Source organism: Aedes albopictus, chromosome 3 (assembly GCF_035046485.1).
Source record: "Aedes albopictus strain Foshan chromosome 3, AalbF5, whole genome shotgun sequence".
Classification (NCBI taxonomy): Eukaryota; Metazoa; Arthropoda; class Insecta; order Diptera; family Culicidae; genus Aedes; species Aedes albopictus.
The window spans coordinates 112,722,584-112,741,749 of record NC_085138.1 but is presented as its reverse complement, the minus strand read 5'-3'; the positions used below and the strand labels follow the sequence as shown (position 1 = coordinate 112,741,749).

General features: G+C 41.1%; 2 protein-coding genes across 10 annotated transcripts in view; both read right to left on the bottom strand.

Moving 5' to 3' along the window:
* LOC109420033 (uncharacterized) overlaps window positions 1-19,166 on the bottom strand; it is a 265,784-nt gene that overhangs the window by 152,753 nt on the left and 93,865 nt on the right. The gene's annotated exons all lie outside the window — the stretch shown is intronic.
* LOC109409562 (fizzy-related protein homolog) overlaps window positions 1-19,166 on the bottom strand; it is a 99,301-nt gene that overhangs the window by 9,153 nt on the left and 70,982 nt on the right. For all 7 annotated transcript variants that reach the window (XM_029876262.2, XM_029876268.2, XM_019683007.3 and 4 more), the window contains 2 exons: window positions 5,059-5,292; window positions 4,360-4,494 (listed from right to left, as the gene is read on the bottom strand). In XM_029876262.2, the coding sequence (XP_029732122.1) occupies window positions 4,360-4,494; window positions 5,059-5,292 (369 nt within the window). The remainder of the gene's footprint in view (window positions 1-4,359; window positions 4,495-5,058; window positions 5,293-19,166) is intronic.

The window sequence follows — 19,166 nt, the reverse complement described above, 5'->3', positions numbered from 1 at the left end:
CCTGGAGACCAACCGGAATGAACTGAGGATGGCAATAATCGTCGAAAGAACGAGCTTTTCATTCGCAGCACCGCAATATCTGTTGAAATAATGTTTCATAACAAATCCGGAAATCAAAACAAAAACAAAAATAGAGTTGCCAAAATTCAATGAGCATAATGGTGTAGGGTGACCAGTTTGTCGAATTAAAAGTTTACCCCGGTTATTCGACAACAGTCGGTGTCGTATTAGCGGGGTAATACGGTATGCATATTCTGTTGCGATTTCCAACAGATACATCAATTGTGACAGCACATACATCTCTAACAGTTAGTTCATAGACGAGTGTAGCAATGATCGCGTTGTTGACAAGCACACACGGTTTGCCCACCTTTAGTAAGACCCACAACTATTATTGAAAACATTTAAACCGTTATAACTTGAAAGTTTCTCCAGAAACCACCTCAAAACGAAATGCTGTTGAAAAGAGGAAATATAGAGGTACTTATTGCAGTGATAAAACATTGGGTCGACCATATTGATTTCGGACGCCATCTTGAATTTATATACCAAAACTTTTTTTTCACCATGTTGGCAACCAGCGATTTTCAAAAATTTTAAGTCAATCGAAAGCTGGAATATTTTTAAATAACATATCAAAAAATTAGAGATGTCTTTTTCTGCTGTCAAAAGTTATCTGCCGTTTTGTAAACCATGTCACTCTTGCGCACTGGGCCAGATGTCGGTTGTTTACATAAAGGCAGCGTTATTCCACAGTGTTTGCGAACACTTTTTTTATATGTTACGTATAAAGCTTTCAATTAGTGCAATAAATTTGAAAATCGGTGGTTTCCAACATGGAGAAAAAAAAGTGGTATAAAAATTCAAAATGACGGCCGAAATCAATATGGCCGACCCAACTTTTTATCGCTGCAAAAAAGTAGGTATCTATATTTTTTTCTTCGAGTACCTCTATAGTTTCCTTTCGAGTTATAAAAAAATGAGCCAACAATAAATTGACCAAAATCGAGGAGTCCGCAAAAATGGTTGTGACTCTAAATAACGGGGGGTCCATTAATTTAAGTAACCTATTAAATTTTCCTTATTTTTTTTTGGGGAGCACTTGCAGAAAATCGCCACCTAAAGCATTTTCAAAGATAAGGTGTTAGTAGTGGGCCGGTCTCAGCGATACTTACTCTATTCTAACCGTGTGCAATTTGTGCAATGTCGCAATGGGGCACGTTCGGTGTAGAACTAGATTTGTAGTAATAAGCTGAATTTTAGTATGGTGAGAAGGTCAATTCTCCGTTTCTGCAATGAAAAGGTGCTAAAAGCGTGGGTATTATGATTCCTTACCTAATTTGATGCTGTTTGAGCAAAACATTGGATAACTTACTATGTTGTTTATGTTGCAAGAAATGAAGAAAACAACAATACTGTTGCCTAAAGTTTTGCTCAAACAGCGTCAAATTAGGCAAGAAATTATAATAACCACGCTTTTTGCAGCATTTTATTAAAATCGCTTTATTATTTTTTTTTTTCAAAGTGATTACGGCGGTAGCAACACTGTGCTTATGTTCTACACCGCACCCTTTCCCTACATTTGCTTCTAGGAGCCTCTATTTTTGTTTCAACACACAGAAGTACGTAGGCGTGCGTGGCCCAAGTCGACACTGTTTTGGCCTGCGTTGAACAAAAATAGTTTTAATAAAAGTTTCCCTTTTTACTCTTTTTGTCAATTGTTTTTTGTAGTATGGTCCATGTATTTAGTTAGGTTCTTGTCAACTTGTTATATGAAGTAGATCTCCAAGGTAATAGTCAATTAAGTCATTCTGGTCTGTTCTATTATAGCAGCTTTAGTCTTTGCTTTATTGAAGTGTAGTTTTAATGGAAATATGCTGAATGTAGTTATTGTGCATCCCAGCTTAATCACTCAAGTGCTGACGATCTCAACCAGCCGTCGTTAATCGCGAAAAGATTGTGCCCCGTTTGATTTGTATACGGCGGCTAATTATCCATGACAGCTCCCACCCGGCGGCTGCAAAAACGGTTTAGCCAAGGTGCACACCGTGTGTAAATCATACGGGCGCGGTCTGGTGCGATCTGATGCTGCGCGTTTCGAATACAGCTTGTTGAGAATCTAAGATAAGCGCGTCAATATTAAAAAGAGACGAGAGAGGAGATTAACGAAAACACGTTTGTTCGGTCGGATGTCCATTGCGTAGAAAGTCAAGGAAAATAGGTTTCTTTATTGTCAGTTGTTATGTAATCCTCGCTTGAAGCACTCCTCGTGAGAACCCTGTCATCTGTACACCAACTAATCCGTATCTTCGTACACAGCTAAATGCTGTACTGTCAACCGGCGAAAAGCCTACGGGTAAATATTAAAAAAAATGAATAATAATGCTGTCTAGCGCATTGTTTCCTATCGGCCACTATTTTAGTCTAGTCCCAACTGCAAGCTTTTTTTTCAATCTTAGCGTCAATTGTCTTCTAGATACTTCTAGATAGATTCGTCGAATCAGTCGAACCCGTATGTTAAAATATAGTCGATTCTGTGTCAAACTGTTTTCTTGATTTCTACTTCTCTGTGTTCATCTTTTGTGTCCTTAAATTGTCATCGGTGAAAAACCCACAGAAACATGTAACTGAACTCCTGATATTTTTCTGTTGGTGTCATAACACCATCTAAGAGATAAACAAAAATACGCCAAGTTGGTCAGTTGATTGTAATAAAACAAAAATTGCTTGTCAACTATTATGTATTCATCCCCCTACAAATACTATGGAAAATATTCAAATTCGTTCTGTCCTATCGGTTCCTACCTCGATAAACCATGTCATTTTCTCATGCGTGGTCTAGAAATGTCAACCTAGTCATACAAAAGTAACGTTGTTCAGTTAATAAAAAGCAGTCAGCTTTTGTCCAAAATGTCACGTCGAACGCATTGATGTCAACAATGCGTTTAAATATTCGCACGTTAGCTTCGAATCTATCAGCACAATTAAGTGCTGCAAAACTCCTTTCCACTATTAATTCGTCGGTTGATTTTAATTGCATTTTTTAAAGAAAAATATGACCAACTAACATTGTAAAAAATCGAAAAAGCGACTATCACATTAATAAATTACTAATCAAAATCAACCGAGAAACGTGGGAAATAGAGCCCAAACAACATTTTGAAGTCAGCTGGCTGTAAAAGGTTCCAAAACCTGTCACAAATCCTATAATACTTTTATTAGGATTTGTAATGATCATCAAAACCTTCTCTAAACCAACCGACTTGGAACTATTGCTTGGGAATAGATTCTACTGAGCCCTGGCGGTTCCTCCGTGTTTATCGAGCATGTCTGATGCATATGATCAGCCATACTCCATCTGCAGCAGCCGGTTCGTGATGAACCGTTGGAGGTGCATTAAAGTGTTAAAAAGGTGATATGTTTCACTAAAGAACACTACATTACAATAATCAAAATGAAACTCCTTCACTTTAATACCGTCAACCCCTGCGAACTTGGCCAGGGATTAAAATCGCTTTATTAAATTAAATTAAAATTAAAGGATTAAATTAAATTAAAATTAAAGGATTAAAATTTTATTAAAAGAATTTAGCTCATTACTACAAATCTAGTACTTCTCCGATCTGTCCTATTAGCATTTGTTATCACACAAATTAAATTGCCACTTTCGAAACATTTTTGATTGTCTGATTGATAACAACTGATTTTTCGCAAATTGGATAGTACGCAACGACTTTACCTTCTATTTTGTCATTGTCAAACATTTTCGAGATTGTGTCACAGTTTGAACAAGTCGGGACAGAGGAATGTTAGCGTGCCTTCTTTTTCTAAGTATGACTTCTCCACCCATCCAGAATATGACGCAAGCACGGTAGACATGAAACTAGCGTTCATACAGTTCATGATACAGTCGGGAAAGTTCAGGAATTGCTTGAGCCAACCGGTCGAGTCCGTTGACTCATATGTAAATGCGAATTGTTAAATCATCCATTCCGAAGCAGAATTGAGAGTAAATAAATGACAATAAAAAGCCATTGCTCTCCTGCTCCGATTTTATGCAATGTTTGCTTACAAAGAACTCATTTCGTCCGAGTGCATTAAAATCCTCTTTGGTCAATAAGTGCCCCCGGTGAATGTTGAATGCGCTACTTGTCAGTGACCACCAAGAGGCTACTTATTTCTGGTTTTGTTTGTCTCGTGTGTGTTTTTTTTTGTCCAATCCGTCGGACGTCTCCCGCGGGACTCAACTGTTTGCTCACTTCAAGCCGAATCAATATTTGCACCGCTATCTGTGCTGAGAACGTGTTTCATTCCACCGCGATTGCTATACATTATAGCATGTTTGGGATCGAAACGTACCTGTTTGCTAGCGGCCACGTCCCACACGGTGACGTAGCCATGGTGTGTCCCCACCGCAAGCTGGTGGCCTCGTTCACTCCACGACACCGAGGTGACAGTGTTTGCATCGGCACTCAAATCGCACAGTCGCGTCACCTGAAAGTGCAAATAAACGATAGTAGTAATTTAGTTCAGTTTTGCGAAACCGGAAACCGGGATGATAAGCGATTAGGTCGGGTAGTTTATTTTGTACGCCCAGAGAACGTACATATTCCAAATATCAATGTGCATTGCGAATACGAAGCCATTTTCCTCTTAAATATGCAATCTGCTTGAACAAGTTCCATAAACTAGAATATTTCAATCATTTGTTTGAAAATATCATGACATAAAATGGAAAGGAGATAACGAAAGCTTCATTGAAAATAATAAATGCTTGAGAAAAGCAAACCGCGATCTTTTACTTAAAATTAATTTTAATTTAATTTAAGACATTATATAACTCACTAGACTCTCCATTTTAGACTATATGAATCTGACAAAAATCATAACAAGTAATATAAATTTAGCACAGTATTTATATCAGTTTTTTAGGCACAAAAGTCAAAATTTCAAGGGAAAATGGCTTTTATTTCAAAATTGTTTTCGTTTTGTTTTTGATCATAAATACCTTTCGACCATCGCAAAAACTTTTCGCCACTAGATTAGAATTCAACTCACCTGACTGGTGCAAGCACTCCATAGATATACACAGCTACCCAAGCCCACCGCGAGCACATTCTGCGCAGACCAATCGACCAGGTTCAGGTAGAAGTCGTCCTGCAGTTCGGGTGCGTCCAGCACTTTGAAGGGGATTTTGGAGATTTTACGGGTGGCCTTCCGTGGCGACCGTAGCAGCTTCTGGCTTTTGATGCTAACCGGAGACAGTGAGTACGGACATTGTTCGTTGTAGTCCTGTGGGGAGAAAACGAAAGCGAAAAAATACGGGAAATTAATGCAATTGATAATGCATATAATAAGTGTTCAATGCACTTTGATCTTGATGCATTCAGGTCGGTGCACTGTTTACTGAGTGCAGGAGCCGCGAGTACCGAGAACGCATAGCAAATTGAACCACGAAGTACGGGTGTTTTGAAAAGCAAATGAGCTGCAGTCTGTGCATGCGTATGAAGGAAACGCTGGTTTGCCTTGGAGCATATGAACTTATCTAATATACATATTCACGTTGAGTAACTGTATTGTTTTGAATTTATGTTTTTATTATTCGTAGTAATCCTTCATAAAATTTATATATATTTGTCTCAGATCTGTCCTCATCAAGAGTAGAAATGTATAAACTTAGAATGAACATGCATTTGCTAATAGAATCCAAATAAACAACTTTAAGGACAAGGTATTTGGAGTACATAGCTCAAATTTTCTAGAGCACCCTTTTTTGAAATCGTTGAACGAATTTGGATGGAATAGCATCACGCTGTTGATAACCACTGAACAATCAGCATGATGCATTTTCAGCCATATCCGTTCAACGGTTCCAAAAAACGGTGCTCTAGAAAATTTGAGCTATGTACTCCGAATACCTTGTCCTTAACCCATTAGGGTAATTTTTTACCCAAACCGTGCACTACGCCAGCGAGCTGCTGCCCACGTATTGTATTAGGAAGGTTAAATTTAATTTACTAATCCTTTCCTGTTTAACCAAGACTTGTTTTTATTTAATCTCATTTGCTCACGTTCAAATTCTAAATTGAATTTACTCAAATATGAAACCTTTCAATTTGTTCAAAAAGTGGTGAAAATATTGATCTTTAAAAAAAATATAATATAATTGTAATAGTCCCTTGGTTTTTTAACTGTTTTGCAGTTCAAATCAAAAAAAGGATCAATTACTTCTTATACAGGCCTGGTAGGCTAGTGGCTACCGCTTCTGATTCGTATGTTGAACGTCCTTGGTTCATTCTCTGGCCCGTTTCTTTACTCCTACTTTAGATTTTTCTATATGCTTTCTCCCCCTACTCTACTAGGCTACGTGCACCGGGGAAGAATGGGTCACCTAAGAAATGGATACCTATAACTTTCTGAATATAAATCGTATTTCTCTGTTTTCTACCACGACACTCAAATAGGGGTAGTAGGGGCAATATGACCATGCGGGGCAATATGAGCCACCCTGAATTTGGGCTGCAAAACGGTGAGTCGATAAGGAGAGCGTCCGATATAGCTCTGGTCCTCACAAGTTCCTACCTCATGTTTCCACGGGTCAAGCGATGACAAAGACCGCCAGCTAAGAGTTGTGTGCTTAGCTGGTAGTGCAGCCTGGGCACTGTTGTCCTTCTGACTTCAGCTAGATTGAGGAGGTACGATCCGAGTGTCTGTTCACCAAGGAGGTGCGGCTCAAACAGCGTCTGTTCTGGCATCCAGCGGCTGAGTAAGAAACGGTAGCCCCATCAGCGTGGTCGTCCCAGTGTTGGTTGAGACACTAAAGAGAACTGGTACGATAGCCCTCCGGCGAGACAGGAGTGTTGGCGTAGGTCCAATAAGCCACCCGTAAAAATCCCCATTGCGAATAACATAGGAGACAATACGACTCGATACAATCGGTAAAGACCCACGCGACGAAATAAGGACTACGATTGGAAACTTGGAACATGGAATCGCAAGTCACTAGGTTTCGCAGGATGTGACAGGATAATTTACGACGAACTACATCCCCGCAACTTCGACATCGTGGCGTTGCAGGAACTTTGTTGGACTGGACAGAAAGTGGGAAAAAGCGGGTATCGAGCGGCTACCTTCTACCAAAGCAGTGGCACCACCAATGAACTGGGAACAGGATTTATAGTGTTGGGCAAGATGCGACAACGTGTGATCGGGTGGCAGCCTATCAACGTAAGGATGTGCATGTTGAGAGTTAAGGGCCGTTTCTTCAACTACACCATCATCAACGTCCACTGCCCACACGAAGGGAGACCCGATGACGAGAAAGAAGCGTTCTACGCGCAGTTAGAGCAAACATACGATGGTTGCTCGCCGCGTGACGTGAAAATCGTTGTCGGCGACATGAACGCGCAGGTAGGAAGGGAGGAAATGTACAGACCGGTAATCGGGCGAAACAGCCTGCACGCCGTATCGAATGATAACGGCCAGCGATGCGTAAACTTTGCAGCCTCCCGTGGTATGGTAGTCCCAAGTACCTTCTTCCCCCGCAAAGATATCCACAAAGCCACCTGGAGATCACCCGACCATCAAACAGAAAACCAAATCGACCACGTTCTAATCGACGGTAAATTCTTCTCAGATATAACCAATGTCCGCATATACCGCAGTGCAAATATAGATTCGGATCACTTTAGTCGCTGTATGCATGCGCTCAAAACTTTCGACAGTTATCACCACGCGTTGAAGTCGAACGCCGCGGCTGAACATCGAGCAACTTCGTAACGTAGAAGTGGCTCAAGACTACGCGCAGCAGTTAACAGTGGCCCTACCAACGGAAAAGCAGCTTGGCGCAGCTACACTTGAAGATGGCTGGAGGGACATCCGATCCGCCATAGTACCTCGGCTACAGCACTAGGCTTCGCGACTCCGAATCACAGAAACGACTGGTACGACGGCGAATGTGAACAGTTGAAAAACGAGAATAATGCAGCATGGGCGAGAATGCTGCAACACCGTACGAGAGCGAATGAGGCACGTTACAAACAGGCGCGGAACATGGATGGAAGAGCTGTACCGCGCTAAGGACACACGAAAGTTCTACGAGAAGCTGAACCGATCACGCACAGGCTTTGTGCCACAAGCCGACATGTGCCGAGATAATCACGGGAATATTCTCACGAGCGAGCGTGAGGTGGTCGAGAGGTGGCGGCAGCATTACGATGAGCACCTCAATGGCGACGTTGCAAGTACCGAAGGTGGCGTGGTAACAGATCTAGGAGTATGTGCACAGGACGAAAGACTTCCGGCCCCTGACCTTCAAGAGATTGAGGAGGAGGTTGGCCGGTTGAAAAACAACTAAGTCGCTGGAGCAGATCAACTACCAAGCGAGCTTCTAAAATACGGTGGAGAAGCACTGGTGAGAACACTACACTGGGTCATTACCAGTGTTATAAGAAGAGCGGGGATAAACACGAGTGGGACGATTTTCACGAAGTCCGTTCAGCTGCTTGGTTTCGCCGATGATATTGATATTATTGCTCGTAAATTTGAGACGATGGCAGAAACGTACATCTGACTAAAGAGTGAAGCCAGGCGAATCGGATTAGTCATTAATGTGTCGAAGACAAAGTACATGATGGCAAAGGGCTCCAGGGAGGAATCATCGCGCCCGCCACCCCGAATTCATATCGACGGTGATGAAATCGAGGCGGCTGAAGAATTCGTGTACTTGGGCTCACTGGTGACCGACGACAACGACACCAGCAGAGAAATTCAGAGGCGCATTGTGGCAGGAAATCGTGCCTACTTTGGACTCCGCAGAACTCTACGATCGAATAAAGTTCGCCGTAATACGAAGTTAACCATCTACAAAACGTTGATTAGACCGGTCGTCCTCTATGGGCACGAAACATGGACCCTACGTGCAGAGGACCAACGCGCCCTTGGAGTTTTCGAACGGAAGGTGTTGCGTACCATCTACGGTGGAGTGCAGATGGAAGACGGGACTTGGAGAAGGCGAATGAACCACGAGCTGCATCAGCTGCTGGGAGAACCAACCATCGTCCATCCGCAAAAATCGGGAGGCTACGGTGGGCGGGTCACGTCATCAGGATGTCGGATAGCAACCCGACTAAAATGGTTCTCGAGAGTCATCCGACCGGTACAAGAAGACGTGGAGCGCAGCGAGCTAGGTGGGTCGACCAAGTGGAGGACGATCTGCGGACCCTACGCAGAGGGCGGAACTGGAGACAAACAGCCATGGACCGAGTGGAATGGATGCGGCTACTATGTACAGCAGAGGCCACCGCGGCCTTAGCCTGATCGGTAAGGTAAGTATAAAACGGTATCAGTAATCCACCGTTGAGGAGATACTCTCCCTGCTAATACCGATCTTCTTCAAAATACTAGCTGTACTCTCCTTAGCGCCACCCCGCTGAGCAACAGTAGACCACTCACCGATATTATCATAAATCTATTCCCGATAATGAGATCATCCTTCAGTTGGTAGTTGATCATCAAGCAGGCATGTTGAACCCGTATTCGCGATTTTTATTAGCCTGACTAGCTAGGATATCTTAAGTCGAAAGTTTTAACAAGTGATAGAGTGTTCGGTGATTTGGTGAAGTTTGGGGAGGATGAAAGGCCTGGCACCTGGTAAAATCTATAATTTGACCATAAAAGTGCATGGGAATACATGGTGTCCTTATTCAACAGCCACGCGCCTTTATTATAGTGCATGACGATGCATGTGAAAATGGAGTAGTGCAATTCGGTAATTGAGATCGGTAAGCATGATGCAGAAATTTTAAAGCTGGTCCCAAATGAAGTGGTTGGATGGTACAAAGTTAAACTGCCGCCCATGTGCTCTCTCTGTTTTGTGTATCCTTCATATCCAAAGTTATTTGAGTGATGACACTGACAGCACCCACTAGGATAAGTACCAAACCCTTAGGCGTTAAGTATACATTAGAGTAAGTACCAATTTTTAATAAATAGACCCACTTCTTGCATGTAAAATCTATACTTTTGCTTTGATACTGAATGACTCGAATCTTTGTCGTTGGTTCCGCTAATTCGAACCAAATTTATGGATAGAATTAGTATATGGGTCAAGGGGACCAATATCACTACTCCTATCTTTCTTAATTTTGTCTCCGTCTCATGCGACCTTCTTTAGGGGAGGTGAGAGCCTTCTTGATGTGCGGAGCAAACGTAGCGCCGTCATTGCGTCCGACCATCATCTCCTAATCGGCGAGATCCGACTGCGCATTGCTAGTATCCATCGACAAGAGGAGAAAATCGGGCGCCGGTTTAACACACGCCGACTGGAAGACGTTGCGGTGAAAAGGTCCTTCGTCGAGGAGCTAGAGAACCGTGTTGCGGATATTCCAGGAGGTGAAAGCGTAGAAGATCAATGGAGCGCCATCAAGAACGCCTTCATCGCCACCGGCGAGAATAATTTGGGTGAGCTACGCACCCGGAGAAAGCAGTGGATAACAGGAGATACCTGGAGGAAGATAGAGGAGCAAAAGAACGTAAAAGCCGCGATAGAGCGAGCGAAAACACGAGGAGCCAAAGCCGTAGCCCGTCAGCGCTATTCGGCTCTCTAAAAGGAAGTGAAACGCTCATGTAGACGGGACAAAAGAGCGTGGGCGGACTCCCTAGCCGACAAGGACGAGAAAGCCGCAAACACCGGTGACATCCGTCTCCTCTACGATGTTTCACGTCGCCTTCGTGGGACTAAGATGAATGCTACGATGCCCATGAAAGACACGTCTGGACAGTTACTGACCGACCCGGCTGACCAGTTGAAACGCTAGTTCGAGCACTTTGGAAACCTTTTTCAAGTGTCGGTCACGCCATCAACACCTCAGCATGATCCGCCAAGGGTTCGACGCATTACCCGTGTCAAAACCGAAGCTCCATCAGTGCAGGAGATAGAAACAGCCATCCGTAGCATGAAATCGAACATGGCCCCAGGGGTCGATCTCATATCAGCTGAGATGCTCAAAGCTGACCCCGTAGTATCCGCACAACTACTGCATCAATCATTCTGCAACAAATGGGAAACCGCGACATTTCCGACCGACTGGATGCAAGGCGTCTTAGTAAAGGTACCCAAAAAGGGTGACCTGACTGTATGCGATAATTGGCGGGGCATCATGTTACTGTGTATCGTTCTCAAAGTCCTCTGCAAAGTGATCCTTAACCGGATACAGGAGAAGATTGACGCAACTCTCCGACGGCAGCAAGCAGGATTCCGTGCCGGACGATCCTAGGTAGACCATATTGTCACGCTCCGTACCATCCTGGAGCAAATCAATGAATTCCAAGAGTCTCCAAAGAGTATCTCTACCTGGTGTTCATTGGTTACGAAAAAGCTTTCGGCCGTCTCAATCACGGAAACATGTGGGCAGCCCTCAGGCGCAAGGGTGTCCCTGAGAAAATTGTCGGCCTCATTGAAGCACAGGACAGGGCATTTTCGTGTAGAGTTCTGCACAACTGTGTCTTGTCCGTTCCCATCCGGGTCGTTTCTGGAGTGAGGCAAGGATGTATACTATCACCGCTACTGTTCCTCATCGTAATCGACGAGATCCTGGTAGGTGCGATTGACAAACTTCGTTTCGGGACCCCCCAACTACTTGCAGGGGTGACGACAGGGGGTCGCGAGTGCAAAGTTTGGGAGCGATGTACTAGGATATTATTGCGTAGAAACGGCTATCTCAGTCTTGAATCAAGGCTGAGATAGCCGTTTCTACGCAATAACATCCAGTTCCAGTCAAAAAATCCCAAACTAATGTACTAGGATATCTTAGCTTTTATTTGGTGCTAAGAGAATTCAAATCGGTTGGCAGATGGCTGAGGAACGAGTTTTGTGACATACGCACACACAGAGATTTGCTCGATTCGTTGAGCTGAGTTGATTGCTAAATGAGACATGGCCCTCGGGGCCTTTGCTCAAAGATCGGTTTTCCTAAAGAAATGAAGTTTAGTTTTGTTTAGATGATCGCAACTTTTCACGCAAAATATATTTGTAGACTCCCCTTTATTCTAGAGATGTGGCGTACTTTATGAATGACACCCAAACTAATTCAGTGCCAATGTCATTGTCAGCAACGCACGATAAGTAAACAAGCTACTAATGCAAAGTAATTTGGAAATTCAAATCTACGCGCTGATCTAATTGACCTTTGTTTTACCGCTCCTCAAATCGAGAGAGCCAAACGGGAAAGCTCAGGTCTCCACCCAAAAAAAAAAAAAAACAGAAGTTAAACGCCTCAAATTCAATTAGCCAGCGTCGTCGGTCAGTCGATTTGGCTTTGTCGGAAAGTCACGGTCAATTATATTTTATTGTCGAATGTGTCTCATACATTCGACGATAAATCCCAATACGCAGCACCACGGTGCAGATCAACTAGCTCCGGTATGGTTGCATTTACCTAAATGGAAATTAATGATGCATCCAACTTGTGCGGTGCAGTTGCGGTGCCAGAAATTGGGTTTTGCTATCTTTTACAGACTCAACAATGCATTCATTACATTCCAACGGGACTGATAAAGTGGATAAGTTGATGAACGGTATTGCTTTGCTTGCGAATGCAGCCTTCGGAACGGAAAGAGTATGGAACTTTTTCATGATTTATGTTTGCTTTCAGTGCAGCCATAGTACATTAAAGTCTTCAGAATTTGACAAATTGTTCAAAATACAATAGGACAGATCGGTGAAGTACTCTATTTGTAGTAATGAGCTGAATTTTAGTATGGTGAGAAGGCCAATTCTCCGTTTCTGCAATGAAATGGTGCAAAAAGCGTGGGTATTATGATTCCTTGCCTAATTTGATGCTGTTTGAGCAAAACTTTGGGCAACAGTGTTGTTGTTTTCTTCATTTCTTGCAACATAAACAACATAGTTATCCAAAGTTTTGCTCAAACAGCATCAAATTAGGCAAGGAATAGTAATACCCACGCTTTTTGCACGATTTCATTGCAGAAACGGAGAATTGATCTTCTCACCATACTAAAATTCAACTCATTACTACAAATCTAGTACTACACCGAACGTGCCCCATTATGTTGAGAAATTTTATCAACTTTAGAGGTGGATAAGTATGCATTTACTATCAATTTCTCATAGAGTAAAGTGGGGCAAAAGTTCGAGTGGGGCAAGAGTTTCTTTTGAAGTTTTTGAGCGCAATTCAAATGATTTCTTTCGGGTGTCAAGGTTGTTCGAAACCTTTTTGAAAAAGAGTCTTTCACTCCAAAAATTATGAAAATTTATCAATGTTTCGAAAAGTTATGACAAAATGTTGATTTTTGATCAAAAAAATGTAATTTGCGATGGTCCTTCCAACGCATGGATTTGAATTGTAATGAAATTGAACTCGGTCTTTTATTTTGGGGCGTAACTAGGTATATTTTGAAGATGCTTTAGCATGTATAACTTTTTGCAAAAAAGATTTGGAAATCATATTTTACCTATAGTGGGGCAAAAGTTCGAATTGTGGGGCAAAAGTTCGAGTCATGTGGCAACTTCAGGTAAAAACCTAAAATTGTGTAAAATGTACATATTATCTTTATAAATGATGGAATCAGTGAGAAAATGCGATCAAAGTTGAAAAAAATTGTTGTTTTATCTAAATTTGGCGGAAAACTACTAATTTTTAGTGTATTAAATTTAACTCTGATTTGGGTAAAATCCAGATCGAACTTTGAAGTGTATTCCAGTTCCAACATCAAATATTAATTGGTTTCAATTATTTCTATTACCAAAGTGTCAAAATAGTGTGCTACGGTTAGCGAAATCCCACAAACACTAGATTCGAACTTTTGCCCCAGTGGTGGGGCAAGAGTTCGAAAAAGATGCACACATACAAAAGGTGTTGTAATTCAAAATTGAAAAGACATTTGGCGTAACTTTGTTCAGCAAAATTTTAGCTCATGGATGGTAGAATCACCACACGGTATTCATTTATTTTTATTTGCTTCGACTTTTTCAAATAAATTGAATTTTCAACTAGGGTCGAACTTTTTCCCCACCTTACTCTACGGTTTAACAGCTTTAAATTTCCAAGAAGCGTACCACAACATTGACTCATTTAATATTTATTTATTGTCGGTTTCACAACGAGGAGGAAATTTGAACCGCGGTTATAGGAAAACAGAGCCAACGACAAAACATCGTACAGAAGTCAACAACCGCGTTTACCATACCTGCTGGGGGTATAGTAGGTATTGGTCATATTCACACGGCTTGCTGCCGATGCAATTTCTGCAGTTTTATTGAACTTTAGAACTACTTTCGACGCTGTCGGCTCAAATGCCACACTCGAATGAGTGTACAGTCTTTTTTTGCTGCTTTCGCTGCATTGCGCAAATCATGCCTAGTTATAACGTGGTGAAACAAGAACGTAGGATTTCCGTTTGTAGTAGGCACCGTCGATTGGGGACAAAATGGTCATGCAACAGTTGAATAACCTATAAAGAATTCCAATTTTTTTTTGACATCGGCGATGGAGCTCACGTTGGAGATCCAATAGTGAGGTCACCATGCACGAATTATATACCGTGCATCTTTAGTGGAGACCTCTAGCTGTTAAGTGTTCTCTACTGATACACACCAGATTTCATTGGCGTACAGCTTAGCAGCACAGATTTCAGGAGGTTTGGATTGTGAAAAGGAGAAAATCATGTGCGACTGTGGAACCGAGTTCAGTTCTAGGTCTACTGGCGACGCAGATAAGTGGGATGGTAACAAAAAGCTGAATTTCAAAAGGCTGAATGCACATAAGGCTGAATACAAAAGGCTGAAACTATGGATATGTAACAAAAGGCTGATATAACAAAAGGCTGAAAACAGGGCAAATTCTAAAACTTGAAATATGCATAAGAATGAACTCTATAGAATCTGAGCTGAGGGTTTAATGATTTAAAAGATGGTATTACACAAGGTATTATATTTTCCGGAATACTATTCCCCGGAGTGGCATTTGCCGAAATGTCGTTCCCGTTGGTGCTGTGTCATTATGCCGAAGGATATCAGACCTCAAATGCCACTAAGGCGAATGGGTTATTATGATTTTAATGCTAAGGAGGTTTACTAGGCAGCCTAGTTGAAAAGTTAAATTATGATCTATGCATTTACCTCGAAAGAACAGCCTTTCTAAAAAAGCGTGAACAATCTCTGATGGAAGAGTAAGTACTGTGGCCGCAAATAGTACAGTATAACGACCAAGCGGAAAGGTTTGATGATAATATCTGCATACTAATAACTCTCCCGTGAGTGATTTTTCCTTCTAATAAAAATAGGCTGTTTTTTTTGAGGTATTTGCATATATTCAGTGTTGGCATTCTTACCAATGTGTAAAATGCAGCGAGCTTTTGCGTGCGCATATTCCTTAAAAACTATTCATCGGAGATTTCCCCTTCTTTTGAACATAGGCCTTTCTTACTGTGTTTGAATGTTATAGCTGCATCTTTTTTATCAAAGGTTTTCCTTCTTTTAAAATGTTGAAAGAACCATAATTTAAGTTCAGGTGTTGAAGCTGCTTACTTTTCACCAGATGTTTCTCCTTCTTATAAAATAGGCTATTCTTTCAAGCAGTATTGTATTCGAACAGAACGTGAGCCAAAAATGAACTGAACACTTTAAATTTTTTGGTCGATAAAGCATTGAACTTGCCTGTCAGAGCTTTTGCTGCTTAAGAGCGCCCGCTTGGTTCCCATTCGACTCTGTGTTCACATGCGCTTATCTTCATCATTAACCTTCCTTTTGCATTACGTTGGCAGCAGCTCGCTGATGTAGTGTACGGTTTGGGATTAAACCCTAATGCCAAATGAGGGTTAAATCCTATGTGTCTTCTTTCCTAGGACTAGAATTTTGTGCCGCATCTACATGTTTGGACGTTATTATATTATGTCACAGGGAAATGCATCATAGATCCTTTGGTACGACATTGTGGTCTCGGATATTGAAATACAGCTCCAAGAATTTAGATTTTTCGAAACACACGATGGTCGGACTGGTTCACTCTTCAATAAAAGGAGATTGAATAGCCCAAAAGATTGCCAAAATTGAAGGGTGAAATGGTGCAAATATGATCGTTTTAGTATCACAGATACCAGGGTAACATGTTAGTCAGCATGGTTCAGTCCTTTCCAGTTCATGCCGCGTTCAATTTGCATGTTCAACTATATTTGATCGCAGTGTGCCGAGTATGAACTTCAATGCAAATTGAACGCGTTCACACTGCAGTGCTGCAATTCGGTTCTGAATTCTTATGCGCACAACATTGGGGGAAATAGTTTATGTCGACATGTGATGCTAATAAACCTGTTTAGTCACCCGGAGTTTCTTGAGAAACTTAATCAGGAATGGCCAACTAATGGACCGACGATCAGACTCAATTGGTTTAGGCAATTTTATGATTTTCGATAATTCATGCCAATAACTCAGAAGGCCGGCTCCAGAGGCACGTTATCCTCCATTTGGGACATTTGTGCCATGTATTAAATCATATGATTGGAAATCCGGATTTTCCAAAAACCATGTTGACCGGACTGGTACGCTCAGATATGGTTCCAATAGCAGAAGAATTTCTGAATCTAATGAGCTCAAAATGTTTGAAATCTGTGGAAACATGGTGAAGGTATGGCCATTTCAGTTTCGCGGATTTCGCTAGTGTTCAATTTAGAGCTCGCACGCGTTATAAATTTAGAACTGAACAAAGTTCAAACATTTTTGAGCAACAGTTAGGTACAATAATTTTTGCCTCAACTACCGCTTATTACCCGAATTACCCGAACAATTGTTTACATCTAAGACTCATTCAACCTAGTTTCCGAGTTGACACACATAATACTTCAAACGAGTGGAAATAAATTGTTAACGAAATCCTTTGTCAATTTGAGCTAAAATAGTTTAGTATTAGCGGGGTATTGGCCGATATGATACTGAAAAAAGTACAATAACGTTGATATTATGATACCGAAATCCATAAGATTATGTTCCACTTGAATGTCTTTTCATCAGTTAGAGTTAGCTCACGTGACCAGATGTCCATTCGATGAATAGTCAAATCGATTGAATGTCATATACTTCCTCTTCCGTAAAATGGGTTTTGACCAAATGACCGTTTGACCAAAAGTACTTTCGAGCAAAGACTCTTTTGTTTCCTGTGATCATTTTCAAGTCGAGTCAAATATTTATCAAAGACCAATAGATTAGCCATAAATGTCCAAAATGTCATTTCATTCGATTCTCTGTAACTTTCAAAACTTTTGAACATGTTGATATCTTTCAGCCTTTTGATCATTCAGCCTTATGTGTTTCAGCCTTTTGATCATTCAGCCTTATGTAATTCAGCCTTTTGTACGTAACCCGAAATCTGTCACTGTTGAAAATGCTTTGACATTCATGTGCACAACAAAACATGTGCTCGATGAACAAATTGAGATTTGAATTATGAAAAGAAATCTACGTACTCCGGTGAGATGTGAACTCACGACTCCCTATTCGCTAGACGGCCGCTTCTATTCCTTCAAGCTACGGAGTCACTCGACTACTTACGTTCAAGTTGAAAGTTCTGATGCTGAAACGTTGACTAATCTGACTGCTTTTTTCATACATTTATTAAACTAGCAAGAGCAGAAATTCCCAGTAGCAGTGATAGTATACAATACATCCTTGCTTGTCTTACTCCAGCGACGACTCGGATCGGGTCGAACAAGACATTTTTGAGCAGTACTCTGTACCTGTACGAAAATGTCCCGTGCTGTGCTTGAATGAGGCCGATGATTTTCTCAGGATAGGCAACTTTTTTTCTCCCACAAAAAAAAATCAACATGCTGTAACTTTTCATAGAGTGCATCAAAAAATCTCAAATTTTGACTGTTTGTCAACCTATTATATGTGCATCATTGGTACAAATTTGAGATCGATTGATTAATTCTTCTCGAAGTTAGAACCGTTCGGGTAAAACACTATTATTTATATATATATATATTTATATATATAGACAACTAATTTTTGAACTGTCATATTTCGGAAACCAGTGAACCGAATTGAATGATTTTTTTAACGTTCATCAACAATATATTGATACTCAATACGACGTTATGAAATGTAATATTTTCTCACGGCGAATTAAGTTATACCGGATTGAAATATTTACCCACATAGAGGAAAATAAGTCAAATTTACAATACCACACAAAAATTACTAAATGTGTTCTTCCTTCAATATAAATAGGCTCTAATATATCTGATTAGACATAACTTGAGAACAGAAGTGGAAATTCTTTGGATATCAACACTAAAATTTATTGACATTGATGTAAAAAAATTACATTTTTTCGAGAAAAATCCAAAAAGTGTCAATCCATGATAACTTTTTTCAACGTTTAAAAAGTACCTATGTTTTAATAGTTTGTGAAGCATTTACATATTGTTAGTGTACGTTCAAAATTTCATTCAATTCGGTTCGCTGGTTTCCGAGATATGACACCTCAAAAATGAGTTGTCTGAAAAATAGCGTTTTACGGGAACGGTTCTAACTTTGCGAAATATTAATCAATCGAGCCCAAATTTGTACCAATGATGCACACATAATAGGTAGACAAGCAGTCAAAATTTGAGATTTTTTGATGCGCTCTATGAAAAGTTATAGCTTGTTGAACTTTTTTGTGAGAGAAAACAAAGTTGCCTATCCCAAACATTTTGGCCATCCCCTGTATTTTCGTGGCTGAGACGGTCGAAAGCTTTTTCGTAATTATTGAACACCAGGTAGAGACCCTTAGAACTCATTGATTTACTCCAAGGTGATATGGATCGTGCCAATATGGTCTACACAGAATCGTTTGGCACGGAATCATGGGCAATCATGAAACGTCGCAAACAAGAAGAAGATCGACCTAAATTAGTATATTATAGCCCAGTTCCATACGTTGCAAGCCAACTAAAACCATCCATTCTTCTCCAACCAACCGGAGATTCCGTTCTGTGTCAGATGACGACTGCAACGTGCCGGCTCGAAATGCAATCCCATTAACACACTTTTTCACAGCTTGGACAAGCCGGCGTCGCCAGCTTTCCATGGTACAGTGGTCAAAATGAATGCACTTGTTCATACACTTCTCTCAAAACCACCCATTTTCGATGCAACTAACGGTCGA